Source organism: Mesocricetus auratus, unplaced genomic scaffold (assembly GCF_017639785.1).
Source record: "Mesocricetus auratus isolate SY011 unplaced genomic scaffold, BCM_Maur_2.0 Super-Scaffold_100676, whole genome shotgun sequence".
In the NCBI taxonomy this organism is placed as follows: domain Eukaryota; kingdom Metazoa; phylum Chordata; class Mammalia; order Rodentia; family Cricetidae; genus Mesocricetus; species Mesocricetus auratus.
In genome coordinates this window covers 153531308-153550210 of record NW_024429266.1, presented here as the reverse complement: position 1 = coordinate 153550210, position 18903 = coordinate 153531308, and the positions used below count along the sequence as shown (strand labels likewise).

At 42.1% G+C, this 18903-nt stretch overlaps 1 protein-coding gene across 4 annotated transcripts in view; it reads left to right on the top strand.

The window, feature by feature from the left end:
* Positions 1-18903, top strand: part of Prickle2 (prickle planar cell polarity protein 2) — a 327604-nt gene that overhangs the window by 232868 nt on the left and 75833 nt on the right. For all 4 annotated transcript variants that reach the window (XM_013114215.3, XM_021227814.2, XM_013114214.3 and 1 more), the window contains one exon: positions 11937-12120. In XM_013114215.3, coding sequence (XP_012969669.2) covers positions 11937-12120 — 184 coding nt within the window. The remainder of the gene's footprint in view (positions 1-11936; positions 12121-18903) is intronic.

Here is an 18903-nt window from a genome sequence, read left to right as displayed (position 1 = left end):
TTAGGAACACTACTGATAATGACCTTTCTGAAGTTAAATACTCACTGTTCTCTAAATGTGTACCTGTTCATTTAAAAAAGAATGCCAAGGACCCCAGCTTTCTTCATATTCCTAAAAACCTCAGGTCATCCACTTAAGAGCTACTAGATTGAGTGGTACATGGTTGAAGTCTAGTTCAGAGAACTCTCCTTGCCTAATGTAGGACTAGAAAATAAGCAGGGTTTGGCCCTTCAAGAACATGCCTCCTGTGCACATGACTGCAGTCTAGTGCCCCATCCTGTTGGGCTGGAAGGAGGTTCCAGGATTTCCTTCCACTTTATAGATGGGTGGATTAAGAGCTGTAGTCTCAGATGCTGAAGCCAGGGTAGTCCTCGTTTATCCCTTTTCTCAGATACTTTCTATCGGCACCCACACAACTCCACAATGCTTTAAACATTTACTTTGGGTGGGCCTAGTGTTTTTAGTCTATCTGTTCTTCAAGCATTCTTTTACATGTCAGACAGTCAACAGCACATACAGTATGATCAAACAACACTAAGGTGATGGTGCTGCCTCAGCAGTAATGGTCGTTGTCACTTCTTCGTTATTCTTTCGTGTTCTTCATTGGCAGAGGCCAAAAGGTAGTTTTCTTTGACGTGGTTTTTTTGTGATATACTTCTCATCACATAATGGTGTCACTCTACAATTTTGGCCTCATTGTATAAGTATACATCTTCACTTATGGAATATAACTCTATAACAAGTGTATATGCCAATAATAATCTTGTTTTCATGGTTATGAAGAGTATGTTGCTCATGTGAACTACCAAGCCAGATTTGGGCAAGTATTAGAGATTCAAATTATTGCATGAACTACTTACTGGATGCTTATTGTTCTAGTTACAAGACCCTTGACCTTAAGGAATTGACATTCCACAAGGAAAATATGAGAGACATACCCACAAAGAAAATCATTTCGAATAGTGACAACTGCTAAGGAAAAATTAAAAGGACTGGAAAATGAGAAGAGAGGGGTGAGCTTTTAAAAAAAGAGGGTCTCTATATATTTGGGTGATGACATGAGCAAAGACAAGTAGACCATTTGACAAGGCTCTGAAGGAAAGACTTTCTAGGCAGAATATGACCTGTGCTCGGCAAGTTCAAGGGACAAATAAAGGCCGATATGGCCGCAGCCTTAAAGAAGGCAGAGTGGAGTGCAGTGAAGCTGGAAAAAGAGAACTGAGACAGAGGCCACAGGATCTTATTATGACTGCAGTCAAGGGACTGTCCTTTGTTTCATTACCACTGGGACACTGCAAGCTGAAGAGTTGGGTGTTACCAGCATCCCTGTTAGAACGGTGTAGAAAGGAGGTTTTAGAAGGGTGAGAGTAGGAGAGGGAATAGAGCAGGCTGTTGAGGTGGCCCCAGGTCCAAGGTGGATGAGATTCTTATAGTCAAAACAGAGAAGGGAGGAGGAAGTGGAGGGATGAGCCCTGAGATTCATCCTCTATCACCAGCAAGCCCACAGTCTGGGTTGTTCATCCCTCTTCTGTGCTTTAAGAGTATGGGCATCACCACATCTGCCTGGTCTGGGAGGATGGGGAGTCAGGAGCATCTATCCCTCTCCCAGCACTCGTCACATCCGAATATAACACATCTTCAAATGTTTCAGAGTCTTCCTGCTGTGGACCATGTGAATCCAATCCACCTAAGGTTTCTTTCCAATAAAACATGAAATCAGGAAATGTTATTTTCATTTTACGTGCTTTACTCCTGCCTTTCTCTCCAGCAGAAGGAGGAAACAACTTCTGGCCAAGAACAAAACCACAAAAACCTTGCTTGGAGTAGGGAAGTCAACATCTTGTCTTCTTTTTCCCCTATCCCTCCAGTGGGAAACCCTGAGAGTTTTGTTTTGTTTGTGTTTAAGGCCTGCCCTGAAAAAAAAACACCATCTTTTCCTGTGTGTCTAATTCAATATGAATGACGGGCTTTCCATCCAGCATTGGTATTTTTTATAAACTCACAATTTCTTGATGCCTTTATTTCGCAAGTCCACTGGGGTCATATTGCGCCTTTGGCCTCAATCACCAAGACACATGGATTTCTGGGAAGTTTTTGCCTTGAGCTCTTCAGTACAGATATTAAAGGGCCCCTGTCAAGTTCTGAAGGGTGTGACCGGTGCCAGAACCCCCACAAGCCAAGCCCCTGAAGGATGCTGCTGCCAGCTGGCCCCTATTCCCACTAGAGATGGTTGGCTTTCTGTGGTTCTCTGTGTATGGAGCTGGCCAAGTTCCCTTGGATGAAAGGCGGCCTAATATAAACTGAAAATGTTATTAATAAGCAGCCACTTAAGAATTTCCTACGACTTGCCAGTGATTTGGGGGCCTCTGTGTGAGCAGAGTGAAAAACACTGCCTGTTTTACATGGATTAAGGGATCGAGTAGTCTGTCTGCGGGGGACTCACAGAGCCCTTGAGGTCTTGGTGAAGGCCTGGATAAGTTCCAGAAACTCTTTCAGTCTTGGTTGTCCCATATATAAAGATAATAATTCCCATCTCATGGCATGGTTTGGGGATTAAATAATGAATGCAGGAGAAGGGCTTAGCAGAGTCTTGTAGCACATACTCACCAAATGTTTCCTTAAAAAGCAAAGTCAAGAGGAAGCCCCCACACATGGAACTAAACTGACTCCCCTTCCTTTGGCTGAGGAAAAAAAAAGAAATATGGCATTCCTCATGCCCCCAACACTGAAGGCCAGTCCATACAGCATTGGACTTCTCTGGGCCTACTGTCTGTCCACAGCTGTGACAGTGTTGATCTTGTGACTGGCCTAGGAGAGAGTATGAGAAATTCACAAGTTACCTGAGTTTAAATCATTTGCTGAGCTCCAAAGCACTTGATCAACCCAAGAGATTATTAATATCTAATCTGTCTTCTTTGTTGTATATCGAGACATGAAGAAGATCATTTGTATGACCTAAAAAACAAAAAAAATCATGGTAAAGGTTGTGTGATTGCTTAATAAAGATAATGATCAATATCTTGCTCAGTCCATACTAAGTATATTAAATATCCAGTGAAGCAGATGTATATACTGTAAAATTCCAATTGCACACATACCAAGTAAAGTGGAGACATTTGTCCAGAGGACTAGCCTCTACTGTCTGCCCTAGTTTATTCTTAGCAGAGCAGCGAGTCTGACAGCTAAAGAAATCAGAGTGTCTCTGGATACCCACAGCCTTGCATAGGGATGCAGTGATGCAAGTAGCAGTGTTGCCATGGAGACACCATCCGTGGCCAAGCGCTTGTCCTCTGAGAGCTCACTTTGTCTACTCATAATGGTGCTGAATTAGCTATCTGTGAGCTTGGTAGGCAGATTCCACACTGGCTTGTGGATGCTTTTTCAACAAAGCCAAAACTCCTAACAGATTGCATGTGTCATTCTCCACCTGCCATGTTGTCGTCATTTGATCCTGCGACGTCTCAGTATCTTAGTGGCACTGTGTTCTCTCCCACCTCCACACCTTTACTCAACTGTTAGGAATGTTCTTTCCTTTTCCCTTTGCCTACAACTTTCTACTGTGCTTCCTCAGGGAAGCCTCTGTGACATCTCATTAATCCCAAGCCCCTTGAAGTGCAATGCACATGAACCATAGCAAGACCACTTTGTTTCAGTTTTGTCCGTTTTTAAAAACTGTAGTGTTTTATGGTGTGTTAGACCTCTTTCTCTTGCTGTGATAGAACACCATGACCAAGGCATCTTAGAGAAGAAAGAGTTTATTTTGGCATATGATTCCACAGGGGAGAGTCCATACGGTAGTGGAGGCATGGCCGTGGTCAGCCAGAGCAGAGAGCTGAGAGATCACATCTTCCACTGCAGACAGCAAGTGGAGAGAGCAAAGTAGAGACAGAGCAAAGTCCAACCCCAATGCTGTAATTACTCCAGCAAAGCTCCACCTCCTAAGGTTCCAGAACATTCCCCAAACAGCACCTCCCCCTGGGGAGCAAAGTGATCAAATACCTGAGCCCATGGGAGACGTTCGTCATGTAAACCCCCACATATGGAAGTTACAGGAGTCGTATAGCGAGCTTTCATGCACAGGTCTAGGTCTTTGTGTTAACATCTGTGCTATGTGTTCTCTAGACAGGCTTCCTCCTCCCTCTTCCTCCCTATCCATGTCTTCTCTCTCCCTCCTTCCTTCTGCCTGTCTCCTCCCTCTCTCTCAACTCTATCTCTCATCTATCTCCTTCCCTCCTCCTCACTGTCTCCTCCCTCTCTCCCTCTCCATATCTCCTCCCTCTTTCTCTCTCTCACCTCCTCCTCCTCTTGCCCCTCTCTCCTAGTCCATCCATATGCCCTGATGCCTCCCTCCCTCTCCAAACCCCTTCTCCTTCCCCTCTGCCTTCACTCCCCCTTCCCCTCCTATCTCCCACACATCATCCTCTGTCTGCATATACTTCAACATGCATCTCTTCAAAATACAGACGTCCTCTTAAATGACTGCCTTCCTAGAAATTATGGCCGGGCTCTCTGAGGTCTTCTTTATTGTATCCCAACAGGATAGATACCTTTCTGCAATAGCGTGCAGCACTGACCATGACCCACAGGACAAACAGATGCTCAGTAAATGACCTATCCCATAGTGGCACTGCCTTGCCACAAACCTTCTATCACTGCCCCAAATTCATGGACCTTCCCACTCTAGTGCTACAGGGAATGCATTGTTCTGCCCTAGGCCGCTTATCTTTTCCTGTGCTAAGGGCCTAGCTGTGGTTTTCTGCCAAAGACTGTTAAGAACTAGGAGATAGTAACCCAGTGTCTCCTTCAAGCAACCTTATCTGAGACTATTCAAGCTAGGCCCTCATTCCCAGGTCCTACAGAGGCCCCTGGTTGTCTAGTGCTCTAATCTACCTCCTTATCCCATCCTTGCCTGTGTCCTGGGGTCCTTTCCAACATCTTCCTGTTCTTGATTTGCCTTCTTGGCATGATCTTTTGAGCATCTCATTCTGAGCTACGACTCATCCGTCACTGAGGCGTCATCATATCTGCCAGTTTAGATGCAGCGTGAGATCTTTATGTGAGTTTGAAGTAAAGTCATCCAGAGCAGGCTGCTTTGCAAAGGAAATGTGCTCCCATACCTCCCGAATTACAAATTAATCTGCAGTAGGACTCTGTTATGAATTGGCATATTAAGAGGAGACACCTGGCACTGGGAATTTCTCTATGCTGCCTTTGGCTATGCTGGGAGAGAGGGGCACCTCTGTGCAGATGGCAGGAGTCACCAGCCAGGCGAAGAAGGGAAGTGGGACAGAACCAGGCAGCAGGGTTCTGGCACTCAGCATGCACCAGCCAAGTACCCAGCTGGCCTTGTCACGGTCCCCGCCCTTAAGCTCTGTGTTCATTAGGAAATCTTTTTTCCTTTCTCACAGAGATAGAAATCTTTCTTCCAGACATGGCAAGTGTCAGGGTTCATGTCCTTCATTCAGTCTGAATGGTTGCCAAAAAAGGGATAAGCAAAGTATTGTGACTGGAGGGGGGAGGTGAAGGAGCCAGAAAGGCTGCCCATAACCGGATATGCTGACGTCTGGGTATAGAACGACAGAAACCCAGGAATCCAGGGAGAAGTGCCTTAGAAGAAAGATTTCCAGATGCCCCCTAAAACGGGATGTCTCCTGAGTTTCACACTTGTGCTTGGGCCTTCAGACAGGCTGTTGTCCAACCAGTTTGGTCACTGCTATCCAGCAGTTGCTTCTGAGGGAGGAGGGAGGCTATCACCTCCTGAGAGCCACTCCTGCAGCCACCCTCCACCTCCCAGCCTCCCAGCGCCTGCTTTCCCTTTGCCCGGGAAACTCCACCCCAGTTGTAGCCTTCTAGCTGCCTGGAAGTCAGTACACTTTTAAGGGCAGCTCAGATGTCCCTTCAATGGGGAGGGCTTTTCCCACCCACCCCAGTCCCTCTCTGATATAGCATTTATCACAATCCAAAATGGGGACATTTATCCCTGTTTGCTTGACTGTTAGGTCTTCTCTTAGCTTGAAGTTCCATGAGGGGATAGAGATTTCTGCCTTATAATTAAGACAGACTATCAGCTAATGCCCAGAAACTTAAAACAATGCCTAGCACTCAGTATATTACCATTCTGTGTTGTTAGATTGGTGGTGAGTAGGTGAATTGATGCATATATGTCTACTGATGAGTGAGTAGATGGATTGGTAGGAGGACAGATGAAGAGGAAGAGGGGAAGTCTGGACTGTTCACTGGGAACAGAATCGTGGGAAGCATTGGTCTTGGAACTGGATGACACAGGTTCTAATCTATGTAAACTTAGGGCCAAGTTACTTAGGAGTTTATGCCTACATTTTTGTATCTGACTTCCAGATCATGTGATTGTCTCAGGGCCAGCAAATTCTGCTTCAGTTCTCATTGTCTCAGTCTAGCACAACAGGGTGTGTCTTTTTGCCCAGCATCATTTATTTGCCTATTTCCTCTGGGCATCCTACAGTCTAGTAAACATCTTTTATCCAAAATACTGAATCACCTCCTGGAATCTGATAATGCCAAAGGTCTGTAAACTTGAATGAATGTTTGACCCATTGAAGACCCGTGGAATAATTCAGGTGAAGGGATGATACTCTCAATGGGAATGCAGGGAAGGTAGGCAGTAGGGCTAGTGAAAGAAGCCAGGCTCCTTTCCACCAAGCAGCTCCATTGGTGGTTTGAAGTGATCAAGTTATCACAGCATCGGTGAGTGTGTGATTGATAAACAAATATGCAATTCAGAGCCAAATCTTAGTGGTCTTAGATTGTCCACACTTTATCTCTCTCTCTTCTTGCACAGGAAATTGGAAGTTGATAACTAATGAAATCTGTTTTTCAAATGTATTTTATCTGAGACACCTAACTTTTGAGTCTGATACCTGTAGTTATACACAGAATTCCCACACTAGCAGTTATCTTCCCTATTAAGTCAAGTCCTGGTTCAGGGTACTAGATCAGAACAAACTTAGGTATCTTTGCTGAATAATGTACATCTATTTGCTGAGAATGGTGGTGGTGGTGGTGGTGGTGGTGGTGGTGGTGGTGGTGGTGGTGGTGGTGGTGGTGGTGGTGTGTGTGTATGTGTGTGTGTGTCATGTCTCATTGTCTAGGCCAGAGTCTTATCCCTGGGCTCATGGGGACTACAAAGATTGAAGTCTGGTCTCCACATCTTAGTACTAAGGAAGAAATGGCCCAGCAGCTGTTTCTGTTTAACAGTGATTATCTTTGGGATTGTGTTTAGAATGTTTTTCCTCCTTACTTTTTCTGTAATTTGTGACTTCTTTCTACATTAATTTTATGTTAAGGAGACGAAAGCAGTAACTTAAAATTATGGTAAGTATAATAAGCAGAAAAAATCCCTCTTTCCTCTTTATTACTATGAAGAAAGGGATGATTCTTTTGTCTTTGGTATGATAGTCACAGGAGAACTTAAATACCTAGGGACACATTTGTCAGTTGGGGAAAAGTTGTGGATACCTCTGAGTTATGTTAGCCTTTTGTCTTTAATAGAGGTTTATGTGCTGACCATTCAGCTTGCTGCCTGAGACATGACCTTATTGAATCCTCCTCTTAGTCATTTGGTTTACAATGGGCCTACGATGCTTTAAGCAGCCTGCTGTTATCCTAAACAAATGCAAGTAGCCTGAACCTGATCTGGCCTTGGACTCCAGACCATGGAACCCATATCCCAAGGGAAGTGGGAAGCAGGAGATCAGATGGCAGAGTTATAGCAGAGATGCTACTGTTGCAACTGATGTAGTCTTGCCTCTCAACAGGATACTTTTACACACAAGATACCCAGATGAATGACAGGTGGGTTGAGTGCTATAAGAGCTTCCAACATGGCAATTATTTTCAGTTGACATAAAGCCCCTCAAAAAGTTCAAAAAAATGTTTACTGGCTGTTAGGACTTACACTGTTTCAGACTCTAAGGGGCTTCTTTCCATCCAAGAGACTACCTAGAGAAGAGCATCCTCCAATTTGTGTTCAGGAAGCTACTTCATGGTAATCCATTGACATCTTTATGAAAATGCCCAGTCACGTGTCCTGGTTGAAATCTGTCCAATCTATCAAAGTGATATGGTCTCCATTCACCAAGCGTCTCTCTGATACAATGTCTTGGCAACAAGATGGACAGTCCTATGACCAGATTCATTATTTATGGGGATTTTCATGATTAAGAGTTTTTGTGTGTGTGTGTGTCTGTGTGTGTTTGAGTGCATGCATGCACACTGAGTTATCTGCCAGAAACTTTTTTATTTCTTTTCATCTTTCAAGTTATAAAGTGCACAGTTGCTATTTTGGTAGATCTTAGGAATTACTTTAGAGGATCAAGGGAATATGTTGATCTTCAGACTTGTGTCTTTGGAACCCAAGTATGGGAGAGAACCACAGACTTGCCTGGAGAGAGGTTGGGCTTTATGTCTCTTCCATCAGCATCAATTTAGACAGCTCAGTTTTATATATAAATCTTCCACATATATGTTCTTTTACAAAAAAAATCTCAATAAATGGAAAATGGGAAATTTTCCACAGGTAAAGGGAAGAGAAAAGGAGATCTTAAAGCTGTTTATAATCACTTCCAAAGCCAAATCTCTGTGCCTGTCAGAAGTATTAACTAGCAAGGTAGACCCTTTGCCCTCACAAGTCACCCTCCCATCCATATATAATGAGGTCCTCCAGGTCATGCAAGTCAGTTAATTGGCATAAATCATTAGTCTTCATGCAAATGTTGTGATTGCTGGTAGAACTGACTGGGTGGACTATGCTGAGATAGTTTAGGAAATGGCACCCACTTGACAATATTGTATAACCTATAAAAGAGGAGGTTGTGGATCCCATGCTACAGAACCAAGTGAATTCCCACTGCAACTATAGTGAGGCATTTGGAAAGGTTGTTTGGGGGCAAAGGCTGGGAAGGGAGGTGAATGTAGCATTTCCACTCTCTGAATCAGGGATGATTTCTTGGAAACCTGTCATTGACAAATCCAATTATGTAGAGGTAGAATGTCAACTCTGACAGAATGAAACCAATGCATTCTCTGTGTGTATGTGTGAGTGTGCATACTGAAGCCTACACGAATGTGTGTTTAATGAATTCTGCTTTACTAGCTGGGTCTGTGTTCATAAATGTGTATTTTTTAATAAAATCCAAATCTTTTATTTTCACATCATAAATATATGCTTGCATATCCATGCACACACTTGCACGTGCATGCACACATACACACACACACATACACACTCTCCTGATTATGCTTCATTTGAGTGAAGTTATTTAATTAGTATATTAAAAGAGAAAGCTCTTGGCTGCCACTGTATTTTTCAAAAGGGAAGAGAGAGACTGAGGAACCAGAAATCCCTCCTGGCTTTGCCTCTGTCTCTCTGCTCCTTTCAAAGCACCTCAGACTTGGGTTTCCAACTTGTAAATGGAGATTATTAAATTAGCTTCTCCAGTGGTTGTCAGGGAATCACTCAAAGGTTCCAGATTCTTTGCAAATAAAAATGCCTTGCTGTGGGAGCTCCAGTTAATTATAAATGAGGGGTAGAGGGCTGTCAGCTAGCAGAGAAGACAGATAAAGCCCTTGTGGTTTTGATTTACTGGGTTTATTTTCTTTCTTTTTTCCTTTTTTTCTCCTTGACTTTGCTTTTTCAGAGTGATTTTGTTGTTATTGTTCAGGAGTGAACAGCTATTCCATGTGCAATCAAGTGTGTCTTCTGTAATATTTCTGATTAGGGCTTAGCCAGGCCTTCTTTTGGCTCCTCATTCTTCCCTCCCTTTAGGGATTCCTTCCAACAAGTTCCAAAGAAGGCATATTACAATCACTTAAGAAGATGATCAGCTTTTCTAGCCTGGCCCTTGGAACAATGAAAATCAAAACCACAATTAGATATCATGTCACATCCACTATGGTGGCCACAGTCAACAAAATAGACCATAATACATGTGGCAAAAGTTAGAGAAAGTGTAATCCATCTTCATTGAAGGAAGGAACTTCAAATTGTTTAGGTATTTTGTATATAGTGTGACAGTTCCTCAGAATGATGAACATAAAGTTACCATGTGATACAGTGATTCCATTGCTAGCTATATGCCCAAGAGAAATGGCTAGATCTATACAAAATCTTGAATCTCGACATTAAAATTAGAATTATTAAAAAAATGAAAAGTCCAAATATCTACTAGTTGATGAATGCACAAATGCAGTACATTCCTACAATGGAATATTCCTCAGCAATAAATAAAAACATTCAAGAGACTGATGTATGCTACAGCATGGATAAACTATAACATTATTTTATATGAAAGAAGCTAGTTTCAAAGGATTATATTTTGTATCGTCCTTTTATATGAAATGTCCAAAATAGGCAAAACCAACAGAGACAGAAAGATTAGTGGTTGTCAGGGTATGTGAGCTTGGGCTATGAGAAGTACTGTTCATACTCATGGTTTTAGTGGGCATGTCTAAAATTAGTGGTAGTTGTGAAATTCTGACTATATTAAGAGCTAGTGAATTATATGCTTTAGAAGGGTAGGTTCTGTGCTATGTGAATTATCTTAACAAAGCTGTTGTCACAAAATTCAGACACATGTGGCGATTAGAATTCTGGGTTCTTTCATTGCCTTTATAACATGCTACAAAAAGATCAGCGTACACATGGAATAGCTTGTTAAAGTTTGCCTCCCCCATTCTATTCTGGTTTTTATTGGTAAAAGAGAGAAACGTGTGTGTGATTTGACTTTTCCTTTTCATTGCTACAGTATTTAGATGGGGACAGGGTTAAGAGAGTAGCTGGAAACCTTGAGGGAGATGCTTGGTTTGAGGGATTTGCATCCTTGACTGGTACTATGGAATAATTTAGAAACACAGCTGGAAGGAGGAACAAAGCTGCATGGTAGCACACACTTGTAATTTCAGTATTCCGGAGGTAGAAGAAGGCTGACACAGGTGGATGCCTGGGGCTTGCTGGCCACCGATCTAACCTTTTAGGTGGACTCAAGGTCAGTAAGAAATCCCGTCTCACAGAACAAGATAAACAGCAACCAAGAACTCCCCCTATCTCTCTTTAAGGGGGAAAGAGGAATTCATATGTGTGAAGTTATATAAAATAAATACAAACAATGGTACATTTTGAGTTTAAGACTTAGAAGCAGGAACCTTTAGTAGCAGTGAAATTATCTTCCTATGAAGTTCTTGGGGCCACATTTGTTTTAGTGGAAAACTAACCTTACTCCTAAAGAAAAAAAAATTAGCACCCATGGTTCTTTTTATAACCTGATTTGGTTTTGTTGCTAGATTTTTGTTGTTTTGTTTTGTATGATTTAAGAACTTTTTTTTAAAGGAACATGTCAGTTTTTGTTAAAGTCATGGTCCATATCTGTGTTTGTGTGTGTGTGTGTGTCTGTCTGTTCGTGTGTGTCTCTCTCCATGTGTCTCTTTGTATGTGTATGTGTTTCTTTCTATGTGTATGTGTGTGTGTGTCTGTGTATCTGTGTCTATGTGTGTGTGTGTGTGTGTGTGTGTCTGTGCATGTGTCTCTTTCTCTCTGTGTCTGTCTGTGTGTGTGTCCCTCTGTGTGTATGTGTGTGTGCATGTCTATGTGTCTGAATGTGTGTGTGTGTCTGTGTGTCTGTCTCTGTCTCTGTGTGTGTGTGTGTATCTGTGTGTGTAGATTTGGAAGAAGAGGCTGAGTCTGTGTGTCATCATCAACAGCATGCTCACCTGGTTGTCCCTGATCTCCTACGTGGCTTTCATGTGACATGTGTTGTGTCCCTTTATAAACCTGTGTTTTCTAGGTTGTGGCTGGTAAATGTGTTTATGGGTTGGAATCCAAAGGCTGGTTGGTGACTAGCAGCCTCTTGAACAAACTATGCTTTTTTTTCTTTCTTCTGACGTACTGTGTTTGCTGTCTGCAGGAAGATCTGCCTACACTGCAAGTGTCCCCAGGAGGAGCACATGGTGACAGTGATGCCGCTGGAGATGGAGAAGACCATCAGCAAACTCATGTTTGACTTCCAGAGGAACTCGACCTCAGACGATGACTCGGGCTGTGCCTTGGAAGAGTACGCCTGGGTACCCCCGGGGCTGAAGCCTGAGCAGGTAGCCATCTTGCTGGGAGCCTTCCCATGCCTTTAGCTTTAAATGTTGTCTTTCCAGTGTTTCCATACCCCAAATTAGAAGGGAAAGGTCGCTCTGCTGATCCAGTGGGAAATGGAGCTGAACCTAGACTAACCCATCATTAATTCATTCTGTATTGTCATTGCCACCTGTTTGGGGATTGTCTAGAAACATCTTTGAAATTTTAAATATTAGACTTTATGTTTCGGGGTGCGGGAAGAAGTTCGATAGTGTCAACATGAATCGTCACAATCAGATTCTTTATAAAGGAAATGAGAACTTGCCTTCTCAAGGGTATATGCTATATTTAAATATTAAACTTGACCTTACTTTATAAAGACATTGCCTTTCCCTAAGATATTCCTGGCACTACACACAGGCTGTAAACATTATGAGCCTGATGAGAATATATTTTGTCTTTGCTTTCTGTTTTGCATTTTCCCAGTGATACCCAGCCATTGTCTTGCATTCCGTGGTTCTTGGTGTTTTCTCCTCCAGAGATCTGCAGTCAGCCTGGCAGCACATCTGTATGCAGGACCCTCTTAGCATCTCCCTGATAATGACTTCAGAGACAGTGAGGATCTTAAAAGTGTTCACAACCATTGTCTTCCCCTGAACCATTCCATTCTTGAGAGAGCCCCCTGTCTGGCTGAATATTTAGAAGCTCAAACAGCGTGACGTTTGTGTGTCAGAAACTTTAAGTGTGATAATGCTTTCAGGAAAAGTACTTTGTAATTAAGACCCAAGAATCCACTAATAACCAGAGAAGTGGTTCTTCTACCCGCTTTCTGATTAGCCATTTTCCATTTCCTTTGTCCATTGTCCTACTTTCATTTCTGTTTCTGTGATAAAGTACTCTGGAAAAAAAAAAGGCAGCTTTGGAACGTAAAGGTTTATTTTAGCTCACAATTCCAGCTCGCGTTGCAGAGCAGTCTCTGTGGCAGAAGCTTGAGACAGCTAGTCATATCACATCGACAGTCAGGAGCAGAGAGAATGAATATGCATATGTATGCTTGCTGTGCTTAACTCCTTTTCTCCACCTTTATGCAGTTCAGGACTCTGCCTAGCAAACAGTGCCTCTCTCAGTGGTTTGGGTGTTTCCACACCAATTAACTTAATTGAGGCATGCCCACCAGCCAACCCAGTGCAGACAATCCCTCATTATGACTCTTCCCAGGTGATTCTAAATTGTGTCAACTTGACAATTAATGCTATACTGTCCATATTGATGTACCAAATTGGCTTATGAAATCTGTCTTATAGGTATGGTTCGTCTAGCCAGAGAAATATTGTATAAATGTAGGAATTTTTGATATATAAATTTACATTTTTTGATGCCAGAAGCTAAACTAAGGGCCTTGTATGCTCTAGATAAATGTTATATTGCTGAGCTACAGTCCCAGCCCACAAGTTTATATTTCCAGCTCCAATTATTTGAGGATCTAGAATTTTATTCCTGCAGAAATACAGTTGCTCGGGGTTGAGCACTGGCTATTCTCTTCAAACAAAATCTGACCTTGGCAGGTCGTCTCAGTCTCTGCTGTATCCACGTAATCTTCCTACGTTATTTCCCTATGCGTTCTTCAACCTTGTGATCTCCCTTCTAATCACATGTAGAAAAGAACGTACCTCGGATGAGGAACAACCACAGAAAACATTTCAATGAGAGTTGAAGGCTGTGCTTTCTTGGGATATTGGCAGAGCAACAAAAAAGAGCTTTCTCATAGTTTGTGGGATGAGATTATTTGTTTCTTTATTCTATCTAAAGACTGCAGTGTTGAAGAATTAATTTGAAAAGGAGGAGAGTATCTGAATTTATCTAGGTGCTTGGGTAAAGTGCTGCTGACAGAATGTCATTGACATAGCTGGTGCTGCTGACAGAATGTCATCGACATAGCTGTTTCATTTTCCTACTGACCTCATTTCCAGAAACTTCCTTGTGGCCCTTCTTTGTTGTCCTTCACTTAAATGACATTGCTTGCTACTGAATTGGGCTCTGAATTTTCCAGTGTTCCTGCATAAGTAGATTCTTCTCTAAGACCACTAACGATCTTCAGTGATGCTCAGATTCCAGGAGAACTTTCTACTTGTGTTGTTCCAAGAAAAGAGACAGTTGTAGAAGTTAGGATCTTGAGTAAACCCACCAGTTCTAATTGTGAATGAATGTAAGCCATTTGACTCATTCAGCTGCCTTGAGGAAATACGAAAATGAAGTTTTTTAAATGTATTTTGAGAGAAAATGATGAACACTGTTAAACAAATGGTTAGAATTGTGCCAATTGAAAGGGTGTTCCCATTTTTGCAGTCATTCTTCAGGAGGTTTTCTTTTTCCCAGCACTCATGAAACCTCTGTGTTGCACATAACTAGAAAGGAAAATGGCTCCCCAGAGACAGAGTATCGGGTACTTGAAGGGTTCAATATTTGCCCAATAAAACGTGAATCTACTGTTAAAAGTCTTTGAGAGGTCTTGTATGATAGAAATGGACTTCAGGTTTGAAATTTTGAGCTCTTTTAAAGTTTGTTATATACAAAAATATTTATGGATACAAAGGTTTTCTAAAAAGCTGCCTGGTATGCACTTAGATTAGAAAAGATGTAATCTCTAAATGCCTTTCCTTAGCAAACGTTCTGCTGGTTAATATCACAGTAGTTGTCTGTGATTTTAGAGACACCATTTTCCTATCAAGAGAAATTACAGTGAATATGAAAAATGCTTCATGCTAGAGGCAAAATGTTAAAGACTAATTAGGGTGGAGAATAATGTACTTTAATTTTGGTTTGAAATCATTCCTCTCCATGGCCATGAGGTTGATGGGATACCTTCAGGTAATATTCTTTATTGTCTTTCTCTTGAGTAATTCCTACAGTTTAATAAAATTGTGTGAAATTCATCTCACATTTAGGGAAGTATTTCTGAATATGGACATTTAATTTCATAGAAATCCACTAGCTTCAAAAACGAACTCTCTTAAGCTAGTATGAAAGTGGTTAACAGAAGGGCAGTCACTTCGTGATTTCAGATCTGGTTGATGGTAACTATTCAGACACTCTGCTTCAGTTCACACCATATTAAGGAGTCGATATCATTTGGAGAACCCTAGTAGCCAGCCAGAGAGCTGCAGTCTACCTTAGGAAGCCACTGGACATCAGTTTCAAGACTCCAGTTTTTGTTCAGACTCAGTCAAAAATTATAGCCATCTTCTATAAATGCTTGGTGGCAAGATTATAATGAGTTTAATGAGATTATAAATGAGTTTAAGTAAAGCAAATAGCAAACAAGGTTTCTCACTATTGGAATTCCTAGATGGATGATTCTCATTTTAGGACAAGTTTCATGTATTAAAAATGGCTAGTATGATCTCTCACCTCCACCTCCCAGATGCCAGGAGTGTCTCCCAGTTGGGACAACCAACCATGTCTTCAACATTGCTACATGTTTCCAAAGAATGAAATAGCCATTGGATGAAAGTGATGTTAAAAGTAGGAATTTGAGGACTGAACAGTTGGCTCAGTGGCTATGAACATTTGTTGCTCCTGTAGAGGTCCCATATTCTGCTCCCAGCATCCATCTGGTGACTCACAACCACTCATAGTGTCAGTTCCGGGAGATCTGATTCCCTATTGTGACCACTGCAGGCACCAGACATACACAAGGTACATATACATACATGTAGACAAATGCTCATACATACATAATAAAATAAACATGTCATGTATCTATAGACATAAAGACATACTTGGAGTATGTCTCACCAAGAATCTAGTCCATTTAAGGCAAAGGAGGATGGCTCTATTTAACACATATTCATCGAACACTAATCACATTTTGGCTCCTGCATACCGACTGCTATCTTGTAATATGGCCAAGTGCTGATAGAGTACTAGACCCACATGGCAAAGTACTAAACCCATTGTGTTTGAGGCTGTCCCTGTATTCTCCACTAAGTCAAAACCAGAACTGGAATGGTGGGGGAACCTGTTGTGAATGGTTCCCCAGTTTGGAAATAGCTTTCTTCCTCTTTTATGAAAGGAAGATCTATAGTCAAAAAGGAAAGAAAGTGGGAACTGAAGAGATGTGGGGGGGGGGGAGTCTTCTTAGGTAAACATGGCAATGTTGTTTTTATTATTGCATCCTTTGGCTGCCCCTTGAAAACTTTCATGGGCCCTCAGCTTCCTTCTATCTCCTGAATGTCCCTTTCATTGACATTTTGGATAGTCCTTGTGCCTATGACAGAGTCTCACATATAAATATGTCAAATCCTTAGTTTCCAAAAGTTAGTAATCTTCCCTTGACCTTAACTATATCCTAGTGCATACAGAGTTAGTTATTTTTTCCAGATCATTCCACATTCTCTTCAGACTATCCGAACAAGAATAAAAAACAGATGCCAGAGCAATTGCCCATTTTTTGACCTTTGAAGCACTCTTCCAATGAAAAATAAGATACTCAGTACTCCCAGAGATGAAGTGAGTTTGTTGGTTTTGACCTTCATGAAATTATCTCTATTGAAAGATTATAAATCCTTTTTGTTTCCATTCCTATGATCATTGCTTATGCCTTAAACATTGGATTAAATATTTGCCCTCTGAGACATTTTTGACCAGCCTGTGATTCAAGATCTGGTCCCCAGTTATGAACTTTGAACTTTGTAATTTTCCTTAATGTGCATCAAGCTCACAATTAGGTGTTTATTAGCATTGTGATTTGCTTAATGTCTCACTCCCCTCGTTGGCTTTGACTCTTGGGAGGGCAGAGATCTTGCCTACTTTGTTCTTTAGGGACCCACCCCAACACCAGCCTACAGCACCAAGCAAGAAGTTATCAAGAATAGGGCCAACAGGCATTCCGTTCAGAAGGAAAAATGTTCATGGATACATCACATCAAAAAGATGACATTTGTTATGTTTGTTTTCCTTCAATGAGAGATTGTTTCTTATCAGCAGTTTCCATTCCCTGAGCTTCCTCTGAATATACGCACTCTAAGCAGATTCCTAGCCACCTTAATCACACTGGACTTTTGTGAGGCTGCAGGAAGGCAGGAGAGGGTAACAGGCTGTATGGCCTCTGCTGTAGTGCAGACCTGAATCAGCACCACTGGCTCCAAGACCAGGGTCTGGAGCAGTGGGGGAGGAGCCGATGACTGGCAGCAGATAGCTGTTTCCCAACCAAGGCATCATCTGTGTCTGAGTCAAAGTCTCGGGAGCTGCAAAGCAATGGCCTGCAAAAACAGCAGCCCATCCCAGGAGGGGGGCTAGCCTCTGAAGTCCAGCACATCTGGACTACTGACATGTCACTTTCTGATCTCAGGAAAATTGTTCGCTCCCAGGAGCCTCTGTCCCCTTTTGAGAAGAGGAGAACAGTGGCAATGGCAATGGCAATGGCATTTGGCTTTCAGTACAGACTTGTGTGCTCACCATTTTTCATGGGCCTGTGTACATGTGTGCATGTTTATGTAGGTGGGTACACATGTAAGTGGAGGTCAAAGGACAACCTTGGGTGTCAATCCTCAGACATAATCCACCAATGTGTTTTGTTTTGTTTGTTTTATAGTCTCTCTGTAGCCTGGAGCTTGTTAAGTAGGCTAGACTGGCTGAGCAACCCCTAGGGACCCACCTGTCTGCATTTTCCCGTTGCTCAACTCTAAGCACTTGCCACCATACTTACCGCCATACCTACGCCTTCTCACATTGTGCTCTGGGGATTGAACTCGGCTCTTCATATTTGCAAAACAAACACTTTATTAATAGACCTGTCTCTCTAGCCTTCACCACTGTTTAAAATATCATTACCTTTTAGGTTTTTGAGCAAGTGTGTATTAAATGTTGGGGATAGTTCCCAGCCATTCTCTTTTCTTGCCTTTCCCTCTTCCCAATAGTTCTCTTTGTCAGTTTCCCTTCTGCTCTCGTGTCTTAGGATTTATGCACCTATATAAAACCTAGGAACCATAAATGAGAGAAAGCATATAATAGTTGTCTTCTGGAGACTGGTTTAATTTTATTATCTCCCATTCCAACCATTTCCCTACAAATGACATAACTTTGTTCTTCTTTATGGCTAAAGAAATTCCACTGTGTATATATAATATACCCCATTTCTTTATCTGTTCCTCTGCTGTAGGATAAATAGGTTGGCTCCATAACTTAGCAGTTGCAAGCAGTTCAAGGCTCTCTGTGGTGTGCTGTCTTGGAGTCTTTTGTCAGTCACCACCACTTTTTAGCAACCTTATTTTGCTTCCATTGTAGAAGCGAGTAAACCAAGGCTCAGAGAACGTAAATAACTTGCAGATAGCCAGACCCTGGAACCAAAATGTTCCGACTTGTTGGTTCCAGGACTGGCCTGGCTCTGAATGAAGACTTAGGAAACACACAGACATTGCTCAATCACATAGTTGCTTCTTTGCCACCCTTCTTGGAAGATGGCATCAGCTAAATGACTACTCCTGCTCTGAGTTGTCTCACAGAGGCAAAAGTAACCTTTGACTGTCCAAGAAAGAGGAAGGTTAGGTGGGGATGTAGGAGAGGGAATAAGCATAGATTATAAACTGGGTTCCAGTTTCTTCTGAGCTTTCTCAGAGGCTGTGTAGCTTAGCATCCCTCTGGAGTGTGCCACAAGCCTGACTCACAAGGGCTTTAATGGAAAAAATTCAAGTCTTACCCATCCAGGACTCTTCTCAGATGCTCTGTCTGAGGTTGGGTTAAAAATATTGATGCCATCAGAGTGAGGTCATCTAGGGTTGCAAGAATGGATTCTTTCTTTCTAGTCA